Genomic DNA, 17,252 nt, shown 5'->3' with positions numbered 1-17,252 from the left:
TAAATATCTATATATTTTTAAGGAATTTATTATAAAAAAAATATAAATAAATAATTCCAATAGAGAAATATATAAAATGATAAGACTAATTTATTTTTTGAGATAAGAATTTTTTTCAATAATAATTCATATAGTCTTGCTATATGAATAAGATCATGTAATTAAAAGATTATAATAGATAAAACTAAAGACAAAATTATAAACAATAATTTCAAGAAATAAATAAAATATATAAAGATATAATTTAAATTATTATATAGTAATTTTAATAAAAAATTAAACTTTTATATTAAAATTATATTATTTAAATTTTTAGTAAAATAATATAATTAGATAAGCAAGGGAAAAAAAGAAATATAAATTAGCGGGAAAATATAAAATATAAGACTTATAATTAGAGTTACAACGAGAAAAGTAGTATATATAACATAAGTTTAAAAAATAAAAATATTTTCAGCGTAAAAAAAAATATATTTATGTTATATTAAAATATAAGTACCATCAATATATTAAGCCAATTGATAAGTTAATAAAAACTCATATTAGTAATTGTATAGTATTAAATACTTGCTAATTTAATAAAGAATAAATAAGGAACAATCAATTTATTTAATTACTATATGATGCGGATATTTTGTATGCTATATTAAATAATAAAATAATAACTAATATTTATTAAAATACTATAATATATTATATCATAGCTTTATAAAATTAATATTCTGTGGGCTAACACCAATAGAGAGGGAACAAAAGGCAGGGGTATAATTCCAATAGTACCCTCCATTTCATCTCAAAACTACACATCGGCAAATTCTTCAGTCTTGAGTCTCAAACCCACCGTCGCCAGCTAAAACCCTACAAATTCCGGCGGACAATGGATTCAGCAAAACCCTCAGCTCAAATAAAGGACAAAGACTTGTTCAAAGCTGCTGAATCTGGCGATTCATCGCTTTTCGAATCACTTACAGAAGAACAGCTCCTTAAAGCCCTCTCTCTCCGTAATGAAGATGCCCGTTCTCTCATTCACGTTGCCGTCTCTTCTGCCCACATTCAGGTTCTTTCTCTCGCACACTAACATTAACTCACTCCGTCGCAATTTATGTAGAAGTGTAACTGGACACGCATTTTAAGAAAGAAAAACTTTTGAAGCTTATCTAAAATAAGGTAGAGACATTAAAAGTAAAATAGGAGGTTTAAAGTTAAAATTGTTTCATAGAAAAGTGTCATCCCAATCTAAAAATGAAAATTTGCCATACAAAATTGGACAGATGGAGTTTGATAATTTTCTCTTTTCAAGTTTCAAATTAATTAGTTTAACCAATGTTATGAAATGTATGGAACGACAACAACAACAAATACAGTGTAATCCCACAAGTGGGGTTTGAGGAGGGTAATGTGCACGGAAACTTTACTCTTACCTTGTGAAGGTAGAGAGACTGTTTCTCTTGTCAAGGAACAGAGAAAATAAAGCAACAAACAATAGCAATGTACATGAGAAGGGGAGCCTTGGAGCAATGGTAAAGTTATCTCCTTGTGATACTACATGTCACGAGTTTGAGCCGTGGAAACAACCAGTAATACTTGCATTATGGTAGATTGTCCACGTCACATCCCTTGGGATTTGGCTCTTTCTCGGACCCTGTGTGAATACGGATGCTTTTTGCACCGGGCTTCCCTTTAACAATGTTGTATCTGTGCGCACGTCAACTAATCAATTGGGTTTAAAATGTATCATATTGCCACTTTGATACAGGGAATTGTAACTTATTGTAGTTTACAAAAATCTTGAGTTTTAACTTAAGAAAAAATTAATCTTGTCTTGGAAGTTACTCTAATTGACTTCCTATTATAAGGGAAAAGTGTTAAAATAAATATTTGGGTAAAAGGGGAGACTAATATAAATCACATTTCTTTTAAAGTTAAAATATATACGTGACATTTGAATCATCATAGAAAAGAATATTATGTTTGATTCTCCAGGACAAATTTGGACACGCAAAGTATAATTTTTATGTAATCCCTAAATGTGGTGTTTACAATGTTGAAGCTAGGGGTTGAAGTAATAAGTTTGTGAAGTTTGGGTTATTTTGGTGATGTATATTAGGTGGTGAAGATTCTTGCGGCTGCTGATCCCTCAGCGAGTGGTATAAATAGTGGTGATGAAGAAGGTTGGGTGCCATTGCACTCTGCAGCAAGCAGTGGTAATGTGGAAATTGTGGAGATTCTGCTCAGCAGAGGTGAGCAGTATAACAATTTGCTGTGTTGTATGAAAATTAACACCTTATTTATGTCATATAAAGTATATATCTTTACAAAACTGGAAAAATTAAAAAATGAAAATATAAGGACTTTCAGTTTTTGGAGCTTATTTTAATGAATTTGTGTGCGGTAAGTCCATTGAATCATGGATATTAAGGAGTAGAAGAAAGAAATTGAATGGATGTGCTAAACCTGAAATCAGATGGATGTACATTTAAAAAGAGAGTGTGATTGAATTTGTTGAGGGTTACTAACTTTTTTTTTTACCTTGTTGAGTGTTAACTTATATACGAAACTTTTGCATTGTGCCTACCTGATATCAAATCACTTGGGTCAGCCATCTAATGAAATCAAATGAATCCCGGCAGAAATTGCACTGAACAATTTTGTACTAATCCATCTACCAATACTTGTATTTCACTATTTCTCCAACATCAAGCTAGGGTTCCCTGTTCTCATGAAATTTGTTGCAGGGGCAGTTTTCTAAGATGAAACAATGTTATCCTTATGTCAGCTATATGTTATTTGTAACCTTTAATCCTGTGTATCCTGTGAGGATTCTGGCGCTGTCCCCTCACTGGGAGGGTGAGTTGTGAAAGTGTACCTACTTTTGTCAGCATTGTTTACTGAATCCAGTTCAGTGGTTTTAGTGGTTTAGCCATGTATTTGTGATAGTAAATGTGAATATATTTGTAAATAGGTGCTGATGTAAATCTGAAAAATGATGGTGGCCGCACTGCCCTTCACTATGCTGCTAGCAAGGGTCGAGTGAAAATTGCTGAACTTTTGATTTCACACGGTGCTAAGATCAATGCGAAAGACAAGGCTTGTAATCTTATGCTTGGGACTAATCATCTTCTTGGAAAGCTTATTATGGTTTCAATATATTTGAAGATTAGGGTGTTCGTAACTTCTTGCTATTGGTTTTATTAACATGTGATATAGGTAGGATGCACCCCATTGTACCGTGCAGCTAGCACGGGGAACTCTGAGCTGTGCGAACTATTAATTGAGGAAGGCGCTGAAATTGATGAAGTTGACAAGGCAGGCGAAACGCCCTTGATGACTGCTGTTGTATGCGGCAATAAAGAGGTAATTCTGCAGAAGTTATTTCCATCAACTTGGATGAAAATATTATTGTTTCTTAGGTTTAAGTCTTTAATCTTGTTCATGAGCTATATAGCAAAAGGGTCATAAATATCTGACAGGTGAACAGTGCATAGATCTTTTTTATTCTTAATACTATATACTTAAGCATGTCAAGTATCAGATATCTCATGCTGCCCTTTTCTAAGTTATTGCACCTTTTTATTTGGTTTGAGGAATGACCCTACTACCCCATTTGTGAAAGAAATAACAGTTCGATCTTTTTCCCCTTTGTTTGTTAGGTCAAACCGCTGAAACCAACTTATATTTGAGCAAAGTTGTTTCCCCGGAAACTTGGTACGAAACTCTGGGTTTACTCACCTGCATGATGCATTCCTCTGAAAAGCTCACTAGAAATCCATCTAATGTATATCGAAGGGTATGACCTAGTGATCAATTTTGAAGGGCCCTGCGAGACCATGGTTCAAATCTGAGAAAAAAAAGTGATTTCTTTCATTTTCCTAAACCTTCGTGGGCGTAGTTACCCGGTATATGTGGTGATGGGAGGCAGTAGGTACCTTGTGGATAGGTGTGGATAGGTCTGAGGTTCTGCAAGCTGGCCAGAACACCGCTCTTGTAAATAAACACACATCTTTGTTGTAGAATTAGTGATGTGTGCCTCTCGAACGAAGCACTACCAAAATTTCCGAGCCTTAAGTTTCTGCTTAATTGTACCTTGAACTTCCTCAATGTTAGTATTCTACCCAAATCAAATTTATATGAGCTGAAGAGTCCACTGCTGATGCTCTCTTGAATACATTTGGTACTAAGGTTGATTCATTGCGGTGTCTGCAATTATTGGGGAAAAAAAATTTGGTTCTAGAGAACATTCTTAAGGATCCAACACTTCTTTAGAATTATTATGACATTACGTAACAAACAACAAAGCACATGGTGATTATTGTTACTTGACAGGTAGCTATGCTCCTCATAAGACATGGAGCAAATGTCGACGCTGAGGACAAGGAAGGTTACACTGTGCTTGGTCGAGCTTCTAATGATCTTCGCCCAGCACTGGTTGATGCTGCAAAGACAATGCTCGAAGGATGAACTCCACGACTTCATCGCCTATCAGAAAATTCGAGCCGACTCTGTAAAGCATTATGAATACGTAAAGTAGATTGTTTGCAAGCAGGTCATGGTTCTTTTTTTAGTTGCATGGGAAGAAATCTAAATGTTGTTCTGCCTAATTTATAGTATTGCTTTCTACTAACTTAAACATACATGTTCACAACAACGACAACAACATACCCAGTGTAATTTCGCAATTGTTGATATTTACTATTGACCTCACGTTGGGAAAAATCGGACAATGTGTCTTCCAACAATATTTCCTATTTTGTTCTTTTAAGCGAAACCCTTCTTTAAAATTACTCAGCTAAATTTAGTTAGAGATCATTATTCAAAAGTCTCTTTTTAAAAATCAGATGAATTTAAATTCATGATATTGTAGTCCGAAGAGTGGCCTTATAGAACAAATTGTTGGGGTGGGGATGGAGAATAGGGTGGGGAAGGTTGAAAAAGGAGTTTTGGAAAATGTTTTCCCTTCTCCTGACAGGAAAAACATTGTACTCCAATTGCAGGAAAATGAGTTCACGAGAAAAATATTTTCCAAAATATTTAGGTCAACCAAATATGAGAAAATTGAAAAACATTTTCCTTAATAGCAAACCACACCCTATATGTCATAATGTTTAGGACTAGCAAATACTAGGCCAAAGTTTACTCATATGGTCAATTTGAATAGCACCAAAGATATTGTTTTGAAGATTCGTACTACCTCCGGAGTGATCCTATAATAGGAATTGTACGAGGTATTCGCCTAGAGAACCTTTATTAAATTATATTTAATTTTTAAAAATATTTAAAGTTTAGTCTATATTGACAAATTCCACTCCTACGCTATTGTTCCTCACCTCCTCGGTTCCTCCTTCGCTTCTACTTCTTCTTCTTCTTAGTAAATAGCAAAATCAAATTTCTGGTCTTCCAAGCGGCTATTTGCATAGCACTAAAGCATGCCGGTCTTGTCTGAATTTGACTTTGAGTAAACATTAAAAATTTTGTAAGCTTCGGCTATTCTTTAAATAATGGTCCTCCAAGCGGCTATTTGGTAAAAATAGCACAGTGTATCCAGTTTTCGGACCAGTCATTCAAAAATAGTCAGCGTTTACGAAGTCAATAAAAAATAGCCACTATTTGCTACAACAGAGACCGGTCCAGCATAATATACTGGAATTCGGTGCACCTGTGTATGAACTCCAGCATATTATGCTAGACCGGTATACTTTGCTGGCTCCAGTATAATATACTGGAGACTAGAGCACCGGTGCTCCAAACTCCAGTATATTATGCTAGACCGGTATACTTGCTGGAACTCCAGTATATTATGCTGGAGTTCTAGTGTACTTATGCTGGAACTCCATCATATTATGCTGGAGTTCCAACATACTTATCCTGGAACTCCAGTATAATATGCTGGATTTCAAGTATACTTATGCTGGAACTCCAGCAAAATATACTGGCGTATTTTCCGGGTTTTGAACAGTGTTTTCGCTCAGATTTATCTTTACATGAAAAGTGGCTAAATTTTGATTACTTTTGAAATTGGACTATTTTTGAACGACCAATTATAAAATTGACTATTTTTTAATTTCACCCGGCTATTTGTGCAATTGCCCCGATCTTACTTAGCTTCTTTGTACCTAAGATTGGATTTGGGCCTGGCCAAATCCTTGAAAGAGCAAAGGAAAAGGGAAAATGACACTAGGTGGACAGACACATAAGAAAAATTGGCAATTTTTTAGTCTTATATTAGATTTGACAAAGACAGCCCTAAACAATTAGTTTTGGGCTTGGCCCAATCTTTGAACATGAAATAAACAAAGCAAATACGTTTTTGGGATTGTTACACAAACAGCCGGCCAGATTCAATATTTACTTTTTTTTGCCAATATATATAGATTATACATTACTTACACACAGTTATACATATATTATATATGAATTATATATATATTTGCGGTTATTTTTAGTTTAAGAGACAGCTGGACAGCTATTTGGTTTAATTCTTCTACGTTTTTTTGGGCGAAATGCGCAAAGCCGCTTTTAGGACAGTTATTTAAAATAGAGCCGAAATTTCCATAGTATTTAAAATTAAGCAACATTATCAAATTGAAAAAACTTCATTTGCAGCCATCCGGGGAAACTAATGACAATAGGTAGCCACAAAATAAACCATACAATTAATAGCACAAAACCAATTAAAAGGGCTAGCTCAAAACTACTGCCACTCTTCCCCCTTCAAATTTCAAACTTTTCAACTCCGTAAGCTAATTTAATTCATACATTCCCCTTATTCTGCCACCTACTTAGAGAAAGTCGAAGTAAATTGGCTACTTTTCCTATTTTCATGTGAACTTTTTAGGTTAGAAAACACATAATCATTAGCTTAAGTAGTCGCAAACAAAAAAATCTATAACTAGTGCGTAAGAAACTAGGATACCAATGGGTCAAAGACTTAGAAAAGGTAAGCAAAAAATAAGAAGATACCTTTATCATGATGATATTGAGATGCGGATCCACATTTTCAAAGAAATAGAAGTAAATCAATCAATACAATTAGGTATGCAGCAAAATATACCATCAGGTCTAAGAATAGGGGAGTAATTAGTGTCACTTGATCCATCTCGAACTTCTTTAAGTAAAGATACAAAATTGCTGAAGTGCACCATTGTAAAAGTTCTCAGCTCAAAATAACTGTGTTGATGCATATGTCAAATAGGGGGAGGAAAAACAGATCTAGAACGGCCAAAAGCTTGAGAAGAATTTTCTATTATTAAGTGTGCATATGGTAGGACAGAGTCGACGAGTATGCAATATCTATAGGGTCAGAAAGAGAGCAATATGTTTTGATTGGAAAAGGGATATTAACAATGTAAGCTAGTTAAGAACAAGCCTTGTGTTAACATCCTTTGTTTTGGTCTATTTTAAAGTCTCATAGAAAATATAATAACGGAGTCAGCAAAAACACCATACTCAGCTGTTATTAGGTATAAGAAATGTAGGATAAAGTATATTCCAATTTCTCTCTCTAGGCTCTCGGCCCACCGGAAACAGCCATGGGGAGAAGGGGACGGCAAAAACAACAACTCGTCACTGTTGGAAGCTCTGTAAGTGCAAAGGTTATAACGGAAACACTAAAAAGAGGTAGTACACAAAAGCTCGCAACACCGTCGGAAAATCAATTTCCGTCAAGTTCATTGATTGTAAATACACCACAGCTACCAAATGCAACAACAAAGCGATTAAACCTAAGTGGGATGTCAGTTGAGGAACACCACTAGTCGACGTCACTGAAATCGTTAACTGGGGATAAAACCCAGGTGAATATGGGAGAAGCATCAAGTAGCAATCAAAGCAGATCTCAAAATTTCATAAAGACATTCAACATGCATTATCTGAGAATGGAAAAAAAGAGATTACAGTGGAAAATCAAGTAACTGACCAGCTTGCATCGTCTGGTAATAAAAGCAAACACGTGGTGGGCAGTGAAATTGAAGGCCGGGGAAAGCTTGAAACTAAGGCAACAAAAGCAGGAGGGCCTAATAGAACATGGGTTAATCTGTTTGCAGGAAATAGAGCAGCTGAGAATGGCATGATGTTGACATATATGGCACTAGACATTGTCAATGGCAAGGTAGTGGTGAAATTAGACAAAGAGGAGGTCGAGAAGGAAACCATAAAATGGAAGAATGCTCTGACTGTATACATTACCGGTGAGACACCTGGATATAATTACATGAAACAGTTTGTGGCTCGCACCTGGTGCAATGTGACTGAACCAATTCTTTACCTCCATGAAGAAGGTTATTACATTGTGAAGTTCCAAAATATAGAAGATCTTCAGGAAGTTTTGTATGGAGGGCCTTATAGTATCAATAACAGACCTATGATCTTAAAGAAATGGGTACCAAATTTTGATATATCAAATGAATTCCTAACAAAAATTCCTTTGTGGGTCACTTTTCCCCAATTAACAATGAACTGCTGGGGATATAAATCACTTAGAAAAATGGCTAGTGCAATTGGTAAGCCTCTATTTGCAGATCAATGTACAGCTAACCAAACTAGAGTATCATATGCTAGGATCCTAATTGAGGTAAATGTTACTAAAGAAATTCCAAGCGAGATAACAATGGAGGATCCATCTGGAAGACATTTTCAGCAAGCCATTTTTTATGAGTGGAAATCAGAATATTATGCTGAGTGCCTCAAGCTTGGGCATGATTACAGCAAGGCCAAGAAAGAAGTAACAATAGGGCAGGCACAAAGAGGTAGAAGACAAAGGAGAGTAATTCCAACTTGGATACCTAAGGGCACAATCACACAAAGGGAGAAAGAGGATACATAAGATCAGCCACAACCAAATACTAAAGAGAATAGAGGATCTCATCAAGCTCAAGAGTACAAGGGCCAGGGACATCATATACATGACACTAACCAGCAGGAGAATTGGCAATTAGCAAAGAAGGTAGTAGGGAGCCCAAAGAAAACAACAATGCTTATACAAGGAGGAACATAACACAATGAGGCAATTGATGGAGGATATGCTATAATAATCATGAATGGATTTCAATCACTACAAGCTGTGGAAACTGAGACAGAAAAAGCCAAACCTCTTGATATAGGAGGGAAATCACAACATCAACGATGACTTGGTTAATTTGGAATGTTATATGATTGAATAAGAGATATAAACAAAAGAAATAAAGTAGTATCTAAAAGAAAAATACATAAAAATAGCTGGGCTAGTGGAAACTAAAGTCAAAGAGAAGAATGTTGGGGCTATATCAAAATGGATTGCACCATATTGGAAGATAATCATCAACTACAACAATGACTCCAATGGAAGAATTTGGATCTTGTGGGATGAGAAAGCATACAATGTGCAAGAAATTGAGAATGATGCTCAATTCATACACTGCTATATCACAAATACAAAAAATACTTTTGCTTGCTATATGACAGTGGTGCATGGATACAATGCAATGGAGCAAAGGAAAGATATGTGGAAGAAGCTACAGAGTTTAGCACCTGGGAAACAACCATGGCTGATTAATGGAGACTTCAATGCTATGCTAACTCCACAAGATAGAATTTCTAAAGTATCTGTGACTCTAGCAGATATTCATGACTTTGCAAAATGGTACCATAATCTATATCTAACTGAAATCCTATGGAGAGGTGAATACTACACTTAGACAAACAAGCAACATGGAGATGATAGAGTCAGAAGCAGGCTGGATAGAACATTTAGAAATGATTGTTGGATGATGCAACATGGTCATCTTACTGTCAATTTTGAAGATCCCTTTATTTTTGACCATACACCAATGTTGATCCCCATTACTCAGCCCACTACCAACATCAAAGTACCTTTCAGATTTTTCAATGTTTGGGCTGATCACTCGGAATTTTCCCACATAGTGGTTGCAGGATAGAATCAAAATCATGTCAGGGGGAGAATGAAGAGTATCTGGTACAAGCTGAAAGAACTTAAACTAAGGTTCAAGCAACTGAATAAAGAGAAGTACAAAGGAGTTATAGAGAGAATTGATCAAGCAAGGAATAAGTTGAAGAGCATACAAGCGCAAATGCACAATCAGTATACTGATTCATTAGGTGACCAAGAAAGGGATTGCTTGCAACAGTTGAAATCCTGGTCCCTAATTGAGGAAAGCATACTATAGCAAAAATCTCGAGCTAATTGGATTCAATTGGGAGATTCAAGCAACAAATACTATTCAGCAATCATGAAAGAGAAGAAACAGAAGAAGCAGATCACTGAACTTAAATCACTAACAGGAAGGAACCTTAATGAAGCTGCTGATATCAAAGAGGAGCTGATGCAATTCTATAAAGCTCTAATGGGAACATCAACCAAACATCTTCCTACAGTTAATAGAATGGTTATGAAAAAAAGGGCCAACCTTGACTCATCAACAACAAGTGGAGTTGTGTGCCGAAGTGACAGATGCAGAGATATATATAGGATTATGCTCAATAGGCAATGAGAAGGCTCCTGGAATAGATCGCTACAATGCAGTTTTCTTCAAAAAGGCTTGGCCAATCATTAAGGAGGAGGTTTGCAATGCAATTAAAGAGTTCTTCCAGACAGGTATTATGTATAAAGTAATTAACTGTACAACCATTACTCTGCTCCCCAAAGTGCCTAATCCAGAAACAGAAAGAGAATACAGACCTATTGCTTGCTGCACAATACTATACAAGCTGATTGCTAAGGCGTTAGCCAACATAATGCAAATAGTGATGCCATACATTATATTTGAAGCACAAGCGGGCTTTATTCCTGGAAGAAGAATCTCTGAACTGGTGAAAGCTTATAATAGGAAACATATTTCTCCTAGGTGTATGATTAAAGTGGACATGATGAAAGCATATGACTCAGTTGAATGGGTATATATCGAACAGCTGATGGAGACCTTACCATTCCCAACTAAGTTTATAAAATGGATCATGGCATGTGTGTCCTCTGTTAGCTACTCTATTTTGTTCAATGGTGAAGCAATGGAACCATTCCTAGCAGCAAAAGGCCTAAGACAAGGGGATCCAATATCACCTTACCTATTTGCTATAGCAATGGAGTATCTGAGTATGTTATTGGGTAATCTCAAGCAGAACAAAAAGTTCAAATATCACCCTAGATGTGGGAAACTGGGCATAACTCATCTTAGCTTTGTGGATGACTTGTTGCTATTTGCAAGTGGTGACTTAGACTTTATACAACAATTGCAAGATGTTTTCTAACCTTTTCTGGTGCTTCAGGGTTACAGGCAAATACCTCTAAGAGTGCAATATATTTTGGGGGTGTTACACCAAATATTCAGACAATCTTGTTACAGAGAACATGGTATGCTCAAGGGGAGATGCCCTTCAGATACCTGGGGATTCCTTTGGATAAAAATAAGCTTACATTGGCACAATAGTTACCTCTCATAGACAAGATCACAGCAAAAATATCATCCTGGACAGCCAAGAAATTGTCATATGCTGGGAGAATTCAATTAATGCAATTAGTATTATTTGGCATGCAAGCATATTGGGCCCAAATGTTCATATTACCTGTCAAGGTAGTCAAATTAATTGAGGCATACTGCAGAAGTTATGTGTGGTTAGGAGGGAATATCATCACAAAAAGGCATTGTTGGCCTGGGAAAGAGTATGTCTACCCAAATGTGATGACCCAAGAGGTCATCACTTGTTTTTAAAAGGAATTATGCATTCCAAGTCTTTAAAAACCTCTTTTAGTACACCTCGATTTGCATGCACAGTCCGGGCGCATAGCCGGAAAGCCTATATGTGAAAATTTATGAAAAATGATAAATTTTGACTATAAAATGAATTAATTTGACTTCGGTCAACGTTTTGGGTAAACAGACCCAGACCCATGATTTGACAGTCCTGGAGAGTCCGTACGAAAATATGGGACTTGGGCGTATGCCCGGAATCGAATTCTGAGGTCCCAAGCCCGAGAAATAAATTTTTGAAGAAAATTATTTTCTGAAATTGTTTATAAGGGTTGGAAATGAATTTTGATTAGAACATGTTGGTATCGGGCCGTGTTTTGGTTTCGGAGTCCGGTATAGGTCTTATATATGATTTAAGATAATTTTATGAAGTTTGGTAAGAAACGGAATCCGTTTGACGTGATTCGGACCTTAAATGCAAATTTGATCTTTAAAGGAGTTTTGAGAAATTTCATTGATCTTGAGTTTTAATTCGATGTTCATGATATTATTTTGGTGATTTGAGTACACGAATAAGTCTGTAGGATGTTTTTGAGGTTGTGTATATATTTGTTGGAGCCCCAAAGGCTCGGGTGAATTTTGGATAGGCCACGGGTTGCATTTTGAACTTAGAAAAAATTGCAGAAATTTTGTTGGTATGATCAGGCCTGCAGGCTTCGCATTTGCAAACCTGGCTTGCAAATGCAAGGGCTTGGTCGCAAATGCGAACCAGCCCAGGCCTGCCTTATCTCGCAACTGCGAGCTATGTTTCGCAAATGCGAAGACCCCCTTCGCAAATGCGACGTATGCTGGGAAGGCTTGAAGTCGCAAATGCGACCTATTGTTCGCAAATGCGAAAAGCCCAAATTTCCTAAGGGTTCGCAAATACGAGCTTTCTTTTTCAATTCCTAAGCCAGCAGAGTCGGGATTCGCAATTGCGAACCCCTGTTCGCAATTCCCACATCTGAGACCTGCAACTTTTATACTTAGACGATTTTAAACTCATTTTTCACATCTTTTCAAAACACAAACTCCTTTGGGCGATTTTCCAAGAACAACTCTTCTTCCAAATCGATTGTAAGTTAATTTTAACTCATTTCCTTCAATCATTAATATCTTTTAACATGATTTCAACTCAAAATCAATGATTTTCATGGGGGAAATTGGGTGTTTTGGGTAGAACCTAAGTTTTTCAAAAATTGGGGATTTAGACCTCGATTTGAGGTCCGATTTCAAAACAAATTATATATTTGGGTTCTTGGGGGAATGGGTAATCGGATTTTAGTTCGATCCTCGGGTTTTGACCCTGTGGGCTCGGGGGCAATTTTTGGCTTTTTGGGCAAAACTTTAGAAAAACTCATTTTCATGCATTGGGGTTGATTCATTTAGCGTTTATTGATGTAATTAAGTAACTTGTGGCTAGATTCGAGCGAATTGGTGGTGGAATCAAGGGGTAAATCTATAATTGAAACGTGAATTGTGTTCGTGGTATCGAGGTAAGTGTTTGGTCTAACCTTAGCTTGAGGAATTAGGAGTTGTGTCTTATTTGCTACATATTAATTGTGGAGTACGACGTATAGGCATGGTGGCGAGTATCTATAGGTTGGTGTCAAGCATGCCCATGAGTCTTGTATTATAATTGTTATGACTCTGTAGATTGTGTCTTATTTCCCTTGACGGGATATTGTTTGATATTAATGATCCCTTGTCGAGATGTTTGTTTTGATAGTATTGTTCCCTTGTCAGAATGTTTGTTTTAATATTATTGTTCTCTTGCCGGGATGTTGTAGAAATATCATTGTTCCCTTGCCAGGAAGTTGTTATATTGCTCTTGTTCCCTTGTCGGGATTCCTTGTGATTATTGTTGGTTTGTAAATGGGAGTGAGTGATACGCCTACCACAAGGTATAATGAAATGGGAGCGGGTGGTACGCCTACCACAAGATATAATAAAATGGAAGTGGGTGGTACGCCTACCACAAGATATAATGAAATGGGAGTGGGTGGTACGCCTACCACAAGATATAATGAAATTGGAGCAGGTGGTACGCCTACCACAAGATAAATAAAATGGGAGTGGGTGGTACGCCTACCACAAGATATAATGAAATGAGAGCGGGTGCTACGCCTACCACAAGATAAATGAAATGGGAGCGGGTGGTACGCCTACCACGAGATAAATGAAATAGGAGAGGGTGGTAGGCCTGCCACGAGATACATGAAATAGGAGCGGGTGGCACGCCTGCCACGAGATACATGAAATGGGATTGGGTTGCACCCTTGCAACAAGATGTGAAAAGAAAGTGAAATCTGCCTTTATTTTCCTTATTCTTGTTAGTGGTTGATTTTGATTCCTTTATAATTCTCTTGATATTCTGTTTTACCTGTTATTCCCAGAAGTATGTTTCCCCCTCCTATCCTTATTTGTTTAATTCTGTATTTCTTTTCCGCTGTATATATATTTAAACTACACAAGTTTATTTGGTAGTCTGGTCCTAGCCTCGTCACTACTTCGTCGGGGTTAGGCTAGACACTTACTAACACATGGGGTCGGTTGTGCTGATTCTACACTCTGCACTATGTACAGATCCCGGAGCAGCTTTTGGACAGTAGCTTGGAGGCTTCCTTCAGTCCATCCGGAGACCCAAGGTAGACCTGCAGGCATCCGCAGGCCCTGGCGTCTCCCTCTATCCCTATTTCCTATTTCATTTTCCTTTTATTCAGAAACAGTGTACTATTATTTCTTCAGACTTTGTATGTAGCAATCTTAGATAGTCTGTGACACTGTGGCACCAGGTTTTGGGTGGTTAAGGCTTAAGTATTTGTAATAGATGCAGTTTTTTTCATAAATTTTATTGTTGTTTTCCGCTTAAATTTGAATTTCCGCTATTAACACGTTATCGTCTTATATTTGTTAAAAAGAAATAATTGGTTAATGAAGTAATTAGATTAAAGGTATGGCTTGCCTAGCTCACATTAGTAGGCGTCATCACAACTCCCGAGGGTGGGAAAACCGGGTTGTGACAAGTTGGTATCAGAGCTCTAGGTTACATGGATCTCACAGTTCACAGACAAGCTTAGTAGAGTCTGAAGGATCGGTACAGAGACGTCTGTATTTATCCCCCAGAGGCTACAGAGTTAGGAAAAACATCACATTTATTCTTTCCTGTCGTGCGATTTGGTTTCTCAAAGCTAATTGAATTTGTACTATGTTCTTTCGCAGATGGCGAGAACACGCGCTTCCTCATTCACTAACCAGCAGCCCGATCCCCTAACAGCAGCTCCCATGAGGGGCAGAGGGCGAGGCCGAGGCCGTGCTAGAGGCCTAGGTAGGGGCAGAGCTCAGCCCCGAGCAGCAGCACCCGCGGCGGAGCCTTAGATTGACTTTGATGATGAGGTTCTGGCCCCTGGAGTTCCGGTGGGCCCAGCTCAGGTCCCAGAGGGGTTTATTGCTACCCCCGTACTCCAGGATGCTCTGGTCCATCTAGTGGGACTTATGGAGAGTGTCACCCGGGCAGACTTGCTTCCTATAGCACCATCCGTCTCTCAGGCTGGAGGAGGAGCCCAGACTCCTACTACTCACACTCTGAAGCAGGTAGCCCCCTAGATTCAGACTCCAGCAGTTCAGTCAGTTAGAGAAGTTCAGCCAGGTGTGGTAGCTCAGACCGGTAATGGAGCGGCTATGTCTGCCGATGCTTTGTGAAGGTTTGATAGGTTCACCAATCTCTTCACTACTACTTTCAGCGGTGCATCTGTCGACGCCCCCTTTTTCTATACGTGGATCGAAATCGGGTATACGACATTGGGAGGACAACTCTATTCCCTTTCGAGAATTGGGTCTTAGAAATTGAAGAGTCGCCACCTAATGATTATAGTGCATTAGGACACTTTAAGAAAGAATTTGAGATGAAGAGACCAGAGATTAAGGTAAGAGCTAGAAATTATCCCGAGGGGAACGTGTTAGGCACCCCTCAGGATCCACATGTGTGGTTCCCGGCCATGCTACAATTGTGACTTTACAAGTAAACAATCAAGTATCAAATAAGGACTCGCATATAACATTGTAATTAGGTTGAAAACTTTTGAAGGCAACTAGAGAGGGCAGAAATTTATGAAAAAGAATTTGAAGAGTTTTACAAGAAGAGATGAAAGCAAATAAAGGGAAGGGGGTCCTAGGTTTATGATTAATATGGATCACTTCAATGCAATATCTAGCAAACACTCCTCAAAAGAGGGGTCGCATGTGATATTAGCGCACCGGTCATCATATCCATATTCTACCCTTCCCACCCTGTTAAGGTATTAAAGCGCGGAATGGTATCATTACTTATTGCATGCTATTACCTGCCCCAATCCTATCAGTCTCGGAGGCATTGAGACTACTAATCCTACAGGGTAAGGAGTAGGCTGAACCCTTAGGTTTAAAGAATAAAATGCTAAGCGACATACATAACAAATAGGACCGCACATAAGGGAGCATACAAAGACAAATAAAGGCTCACAGATCCCTCCACAAGTAAACATGTATTAACAAGTCTCTAACACATTTAAGGTCTCAAGGATAGAAGTTTTAAAGAAAAGGAATAAGTGACAGTAGTTGAGTAAGTAAAAAGCTAAGGGAACTGTTAAAACCTGGTTTGAAAAGGTAAAGACTTGAAAATACAGTAGTTTAAATCAAAGCCACACGATTCTGGGCAGAAAAGGTAGCCCAGCAGTTTGAAAACTTAATAGAGCAAGAATCAGAAAAATCAGTGAGAGTAGATATGTGATTTCAAAAAAAACTTATTTCCAGATAGAGGTGGATTTTAAGTAAAAGAGTGAATTTCAGAGAGTCACAACAGGAATGAAAGCAGCAGAATTCAAGTTAAACAAAAGCTGGTTAATCTTAAACTGATAAGAACATGATTAATCGATTCTTATTAGGCCTAAAGTTTGTCTAGGCGTCGTATGTGTTGCCTAATTATCTTAAAGGGTGAACATGCATATTTAATCCCAGTTTTAAAAGGATGCAGTTAACCAAGCTTGTATTAATGGTTTAAACCATACTGGTGATGCGTTCAACAAATTGCAACTCAGACAGAATAAAACCCTAAGTAACATGGTGTCTAATGCACACAAAAGTCCTAGAACATGGTCTCTAAATGCCAGTGAGAATGCAGTAGTAGTTTTATGACAATTACTTGTTAGTTATTAACGGATCATGATTACGAAATGAGTATGATAACTGGTTGAAAGTAAAGGGCCTAAAAACAGGATCTCTAATTGTATGAGATGCATGTCCTATACAGGATATTTATTGCACAAATAAGTAAGTAAGGTCTTATAAGCATGTTTTCTACCCATTATTTAAACTAAGCATGCATAACCCCTCCTAATTTCACTATAACCCCAATCAGTTGTTTACAAGTTATTACAAACCATGATATATGAATTACAATAATAAAGAAAAATAAGAAGTTATTCTATAGGGAGCCTTCAACCAGGCCCAATCTTCCAATCTCACATCTTTCAAGTTTCACAGCCATGGTCTAGGTGCGGC

General features: G+C 37.5%; 1 protein-coding gene across 2 annotated transcripts; it reads left to right on the top strand.

Moving 5' to 3' along the window:
- The first annotated feature begins 743 nt into the window (after positions 1–743).
- On the top strand, positions 744–4,713 carry LOC104217113 (uncharacterized). 2 transcript variants are annotated; one of them, XM_009767263.2, is made up of 5 exons: positions 744–1,057; positions 2,108–2,240; positions 2,963–3,087; positions 3,208–3,354; positions 4,324–4,713. In XM_009767263.2, the coding sequence occupies exons 1-5, from the start codon at positions 878–880 to the stop codon at positions 4,456–4,458; spliced, it is 720 nt and encodes a 239-aa protein (XP_009765565.1). In that variant the 5' UTR covers positions 744–877; the 3' UTR covers positions 4,459–4,713. The 2 variants fall into 2 exon arrangements, with proteins under 2 accessions (XP_009765565.1, XP_070016743.1); XM_070160642.1 differs by lacking the exon at positions 4,324–4,713 and adding an exon at positions 3,651–3,757 and having other exon boundaries at positions 795–1,057.
- The last annotated feature ends 12,539 nt before the right edge of the window (positions 4,714–17,252 follow it).

Source organism: Nicotiana sylvestris, chromosome 10 (genome assembly GCF_000393655.2).
Source record: "Nicotiana sylvestris chromosome 10, ASM39365v2, whole genome shotgun sequence".
NCBI lineage: Eukaryota > Viridiplantae > Streptophyta > Magnoliopsida > Solanales > Solanaceae > Nicotiana > Nicotiana sylvestris.
The sequence above is the reverse complement of the archived record's forward strand: the minus strand, read 5'-3'. Positions and strand labels throughout refer to the sequence as shown.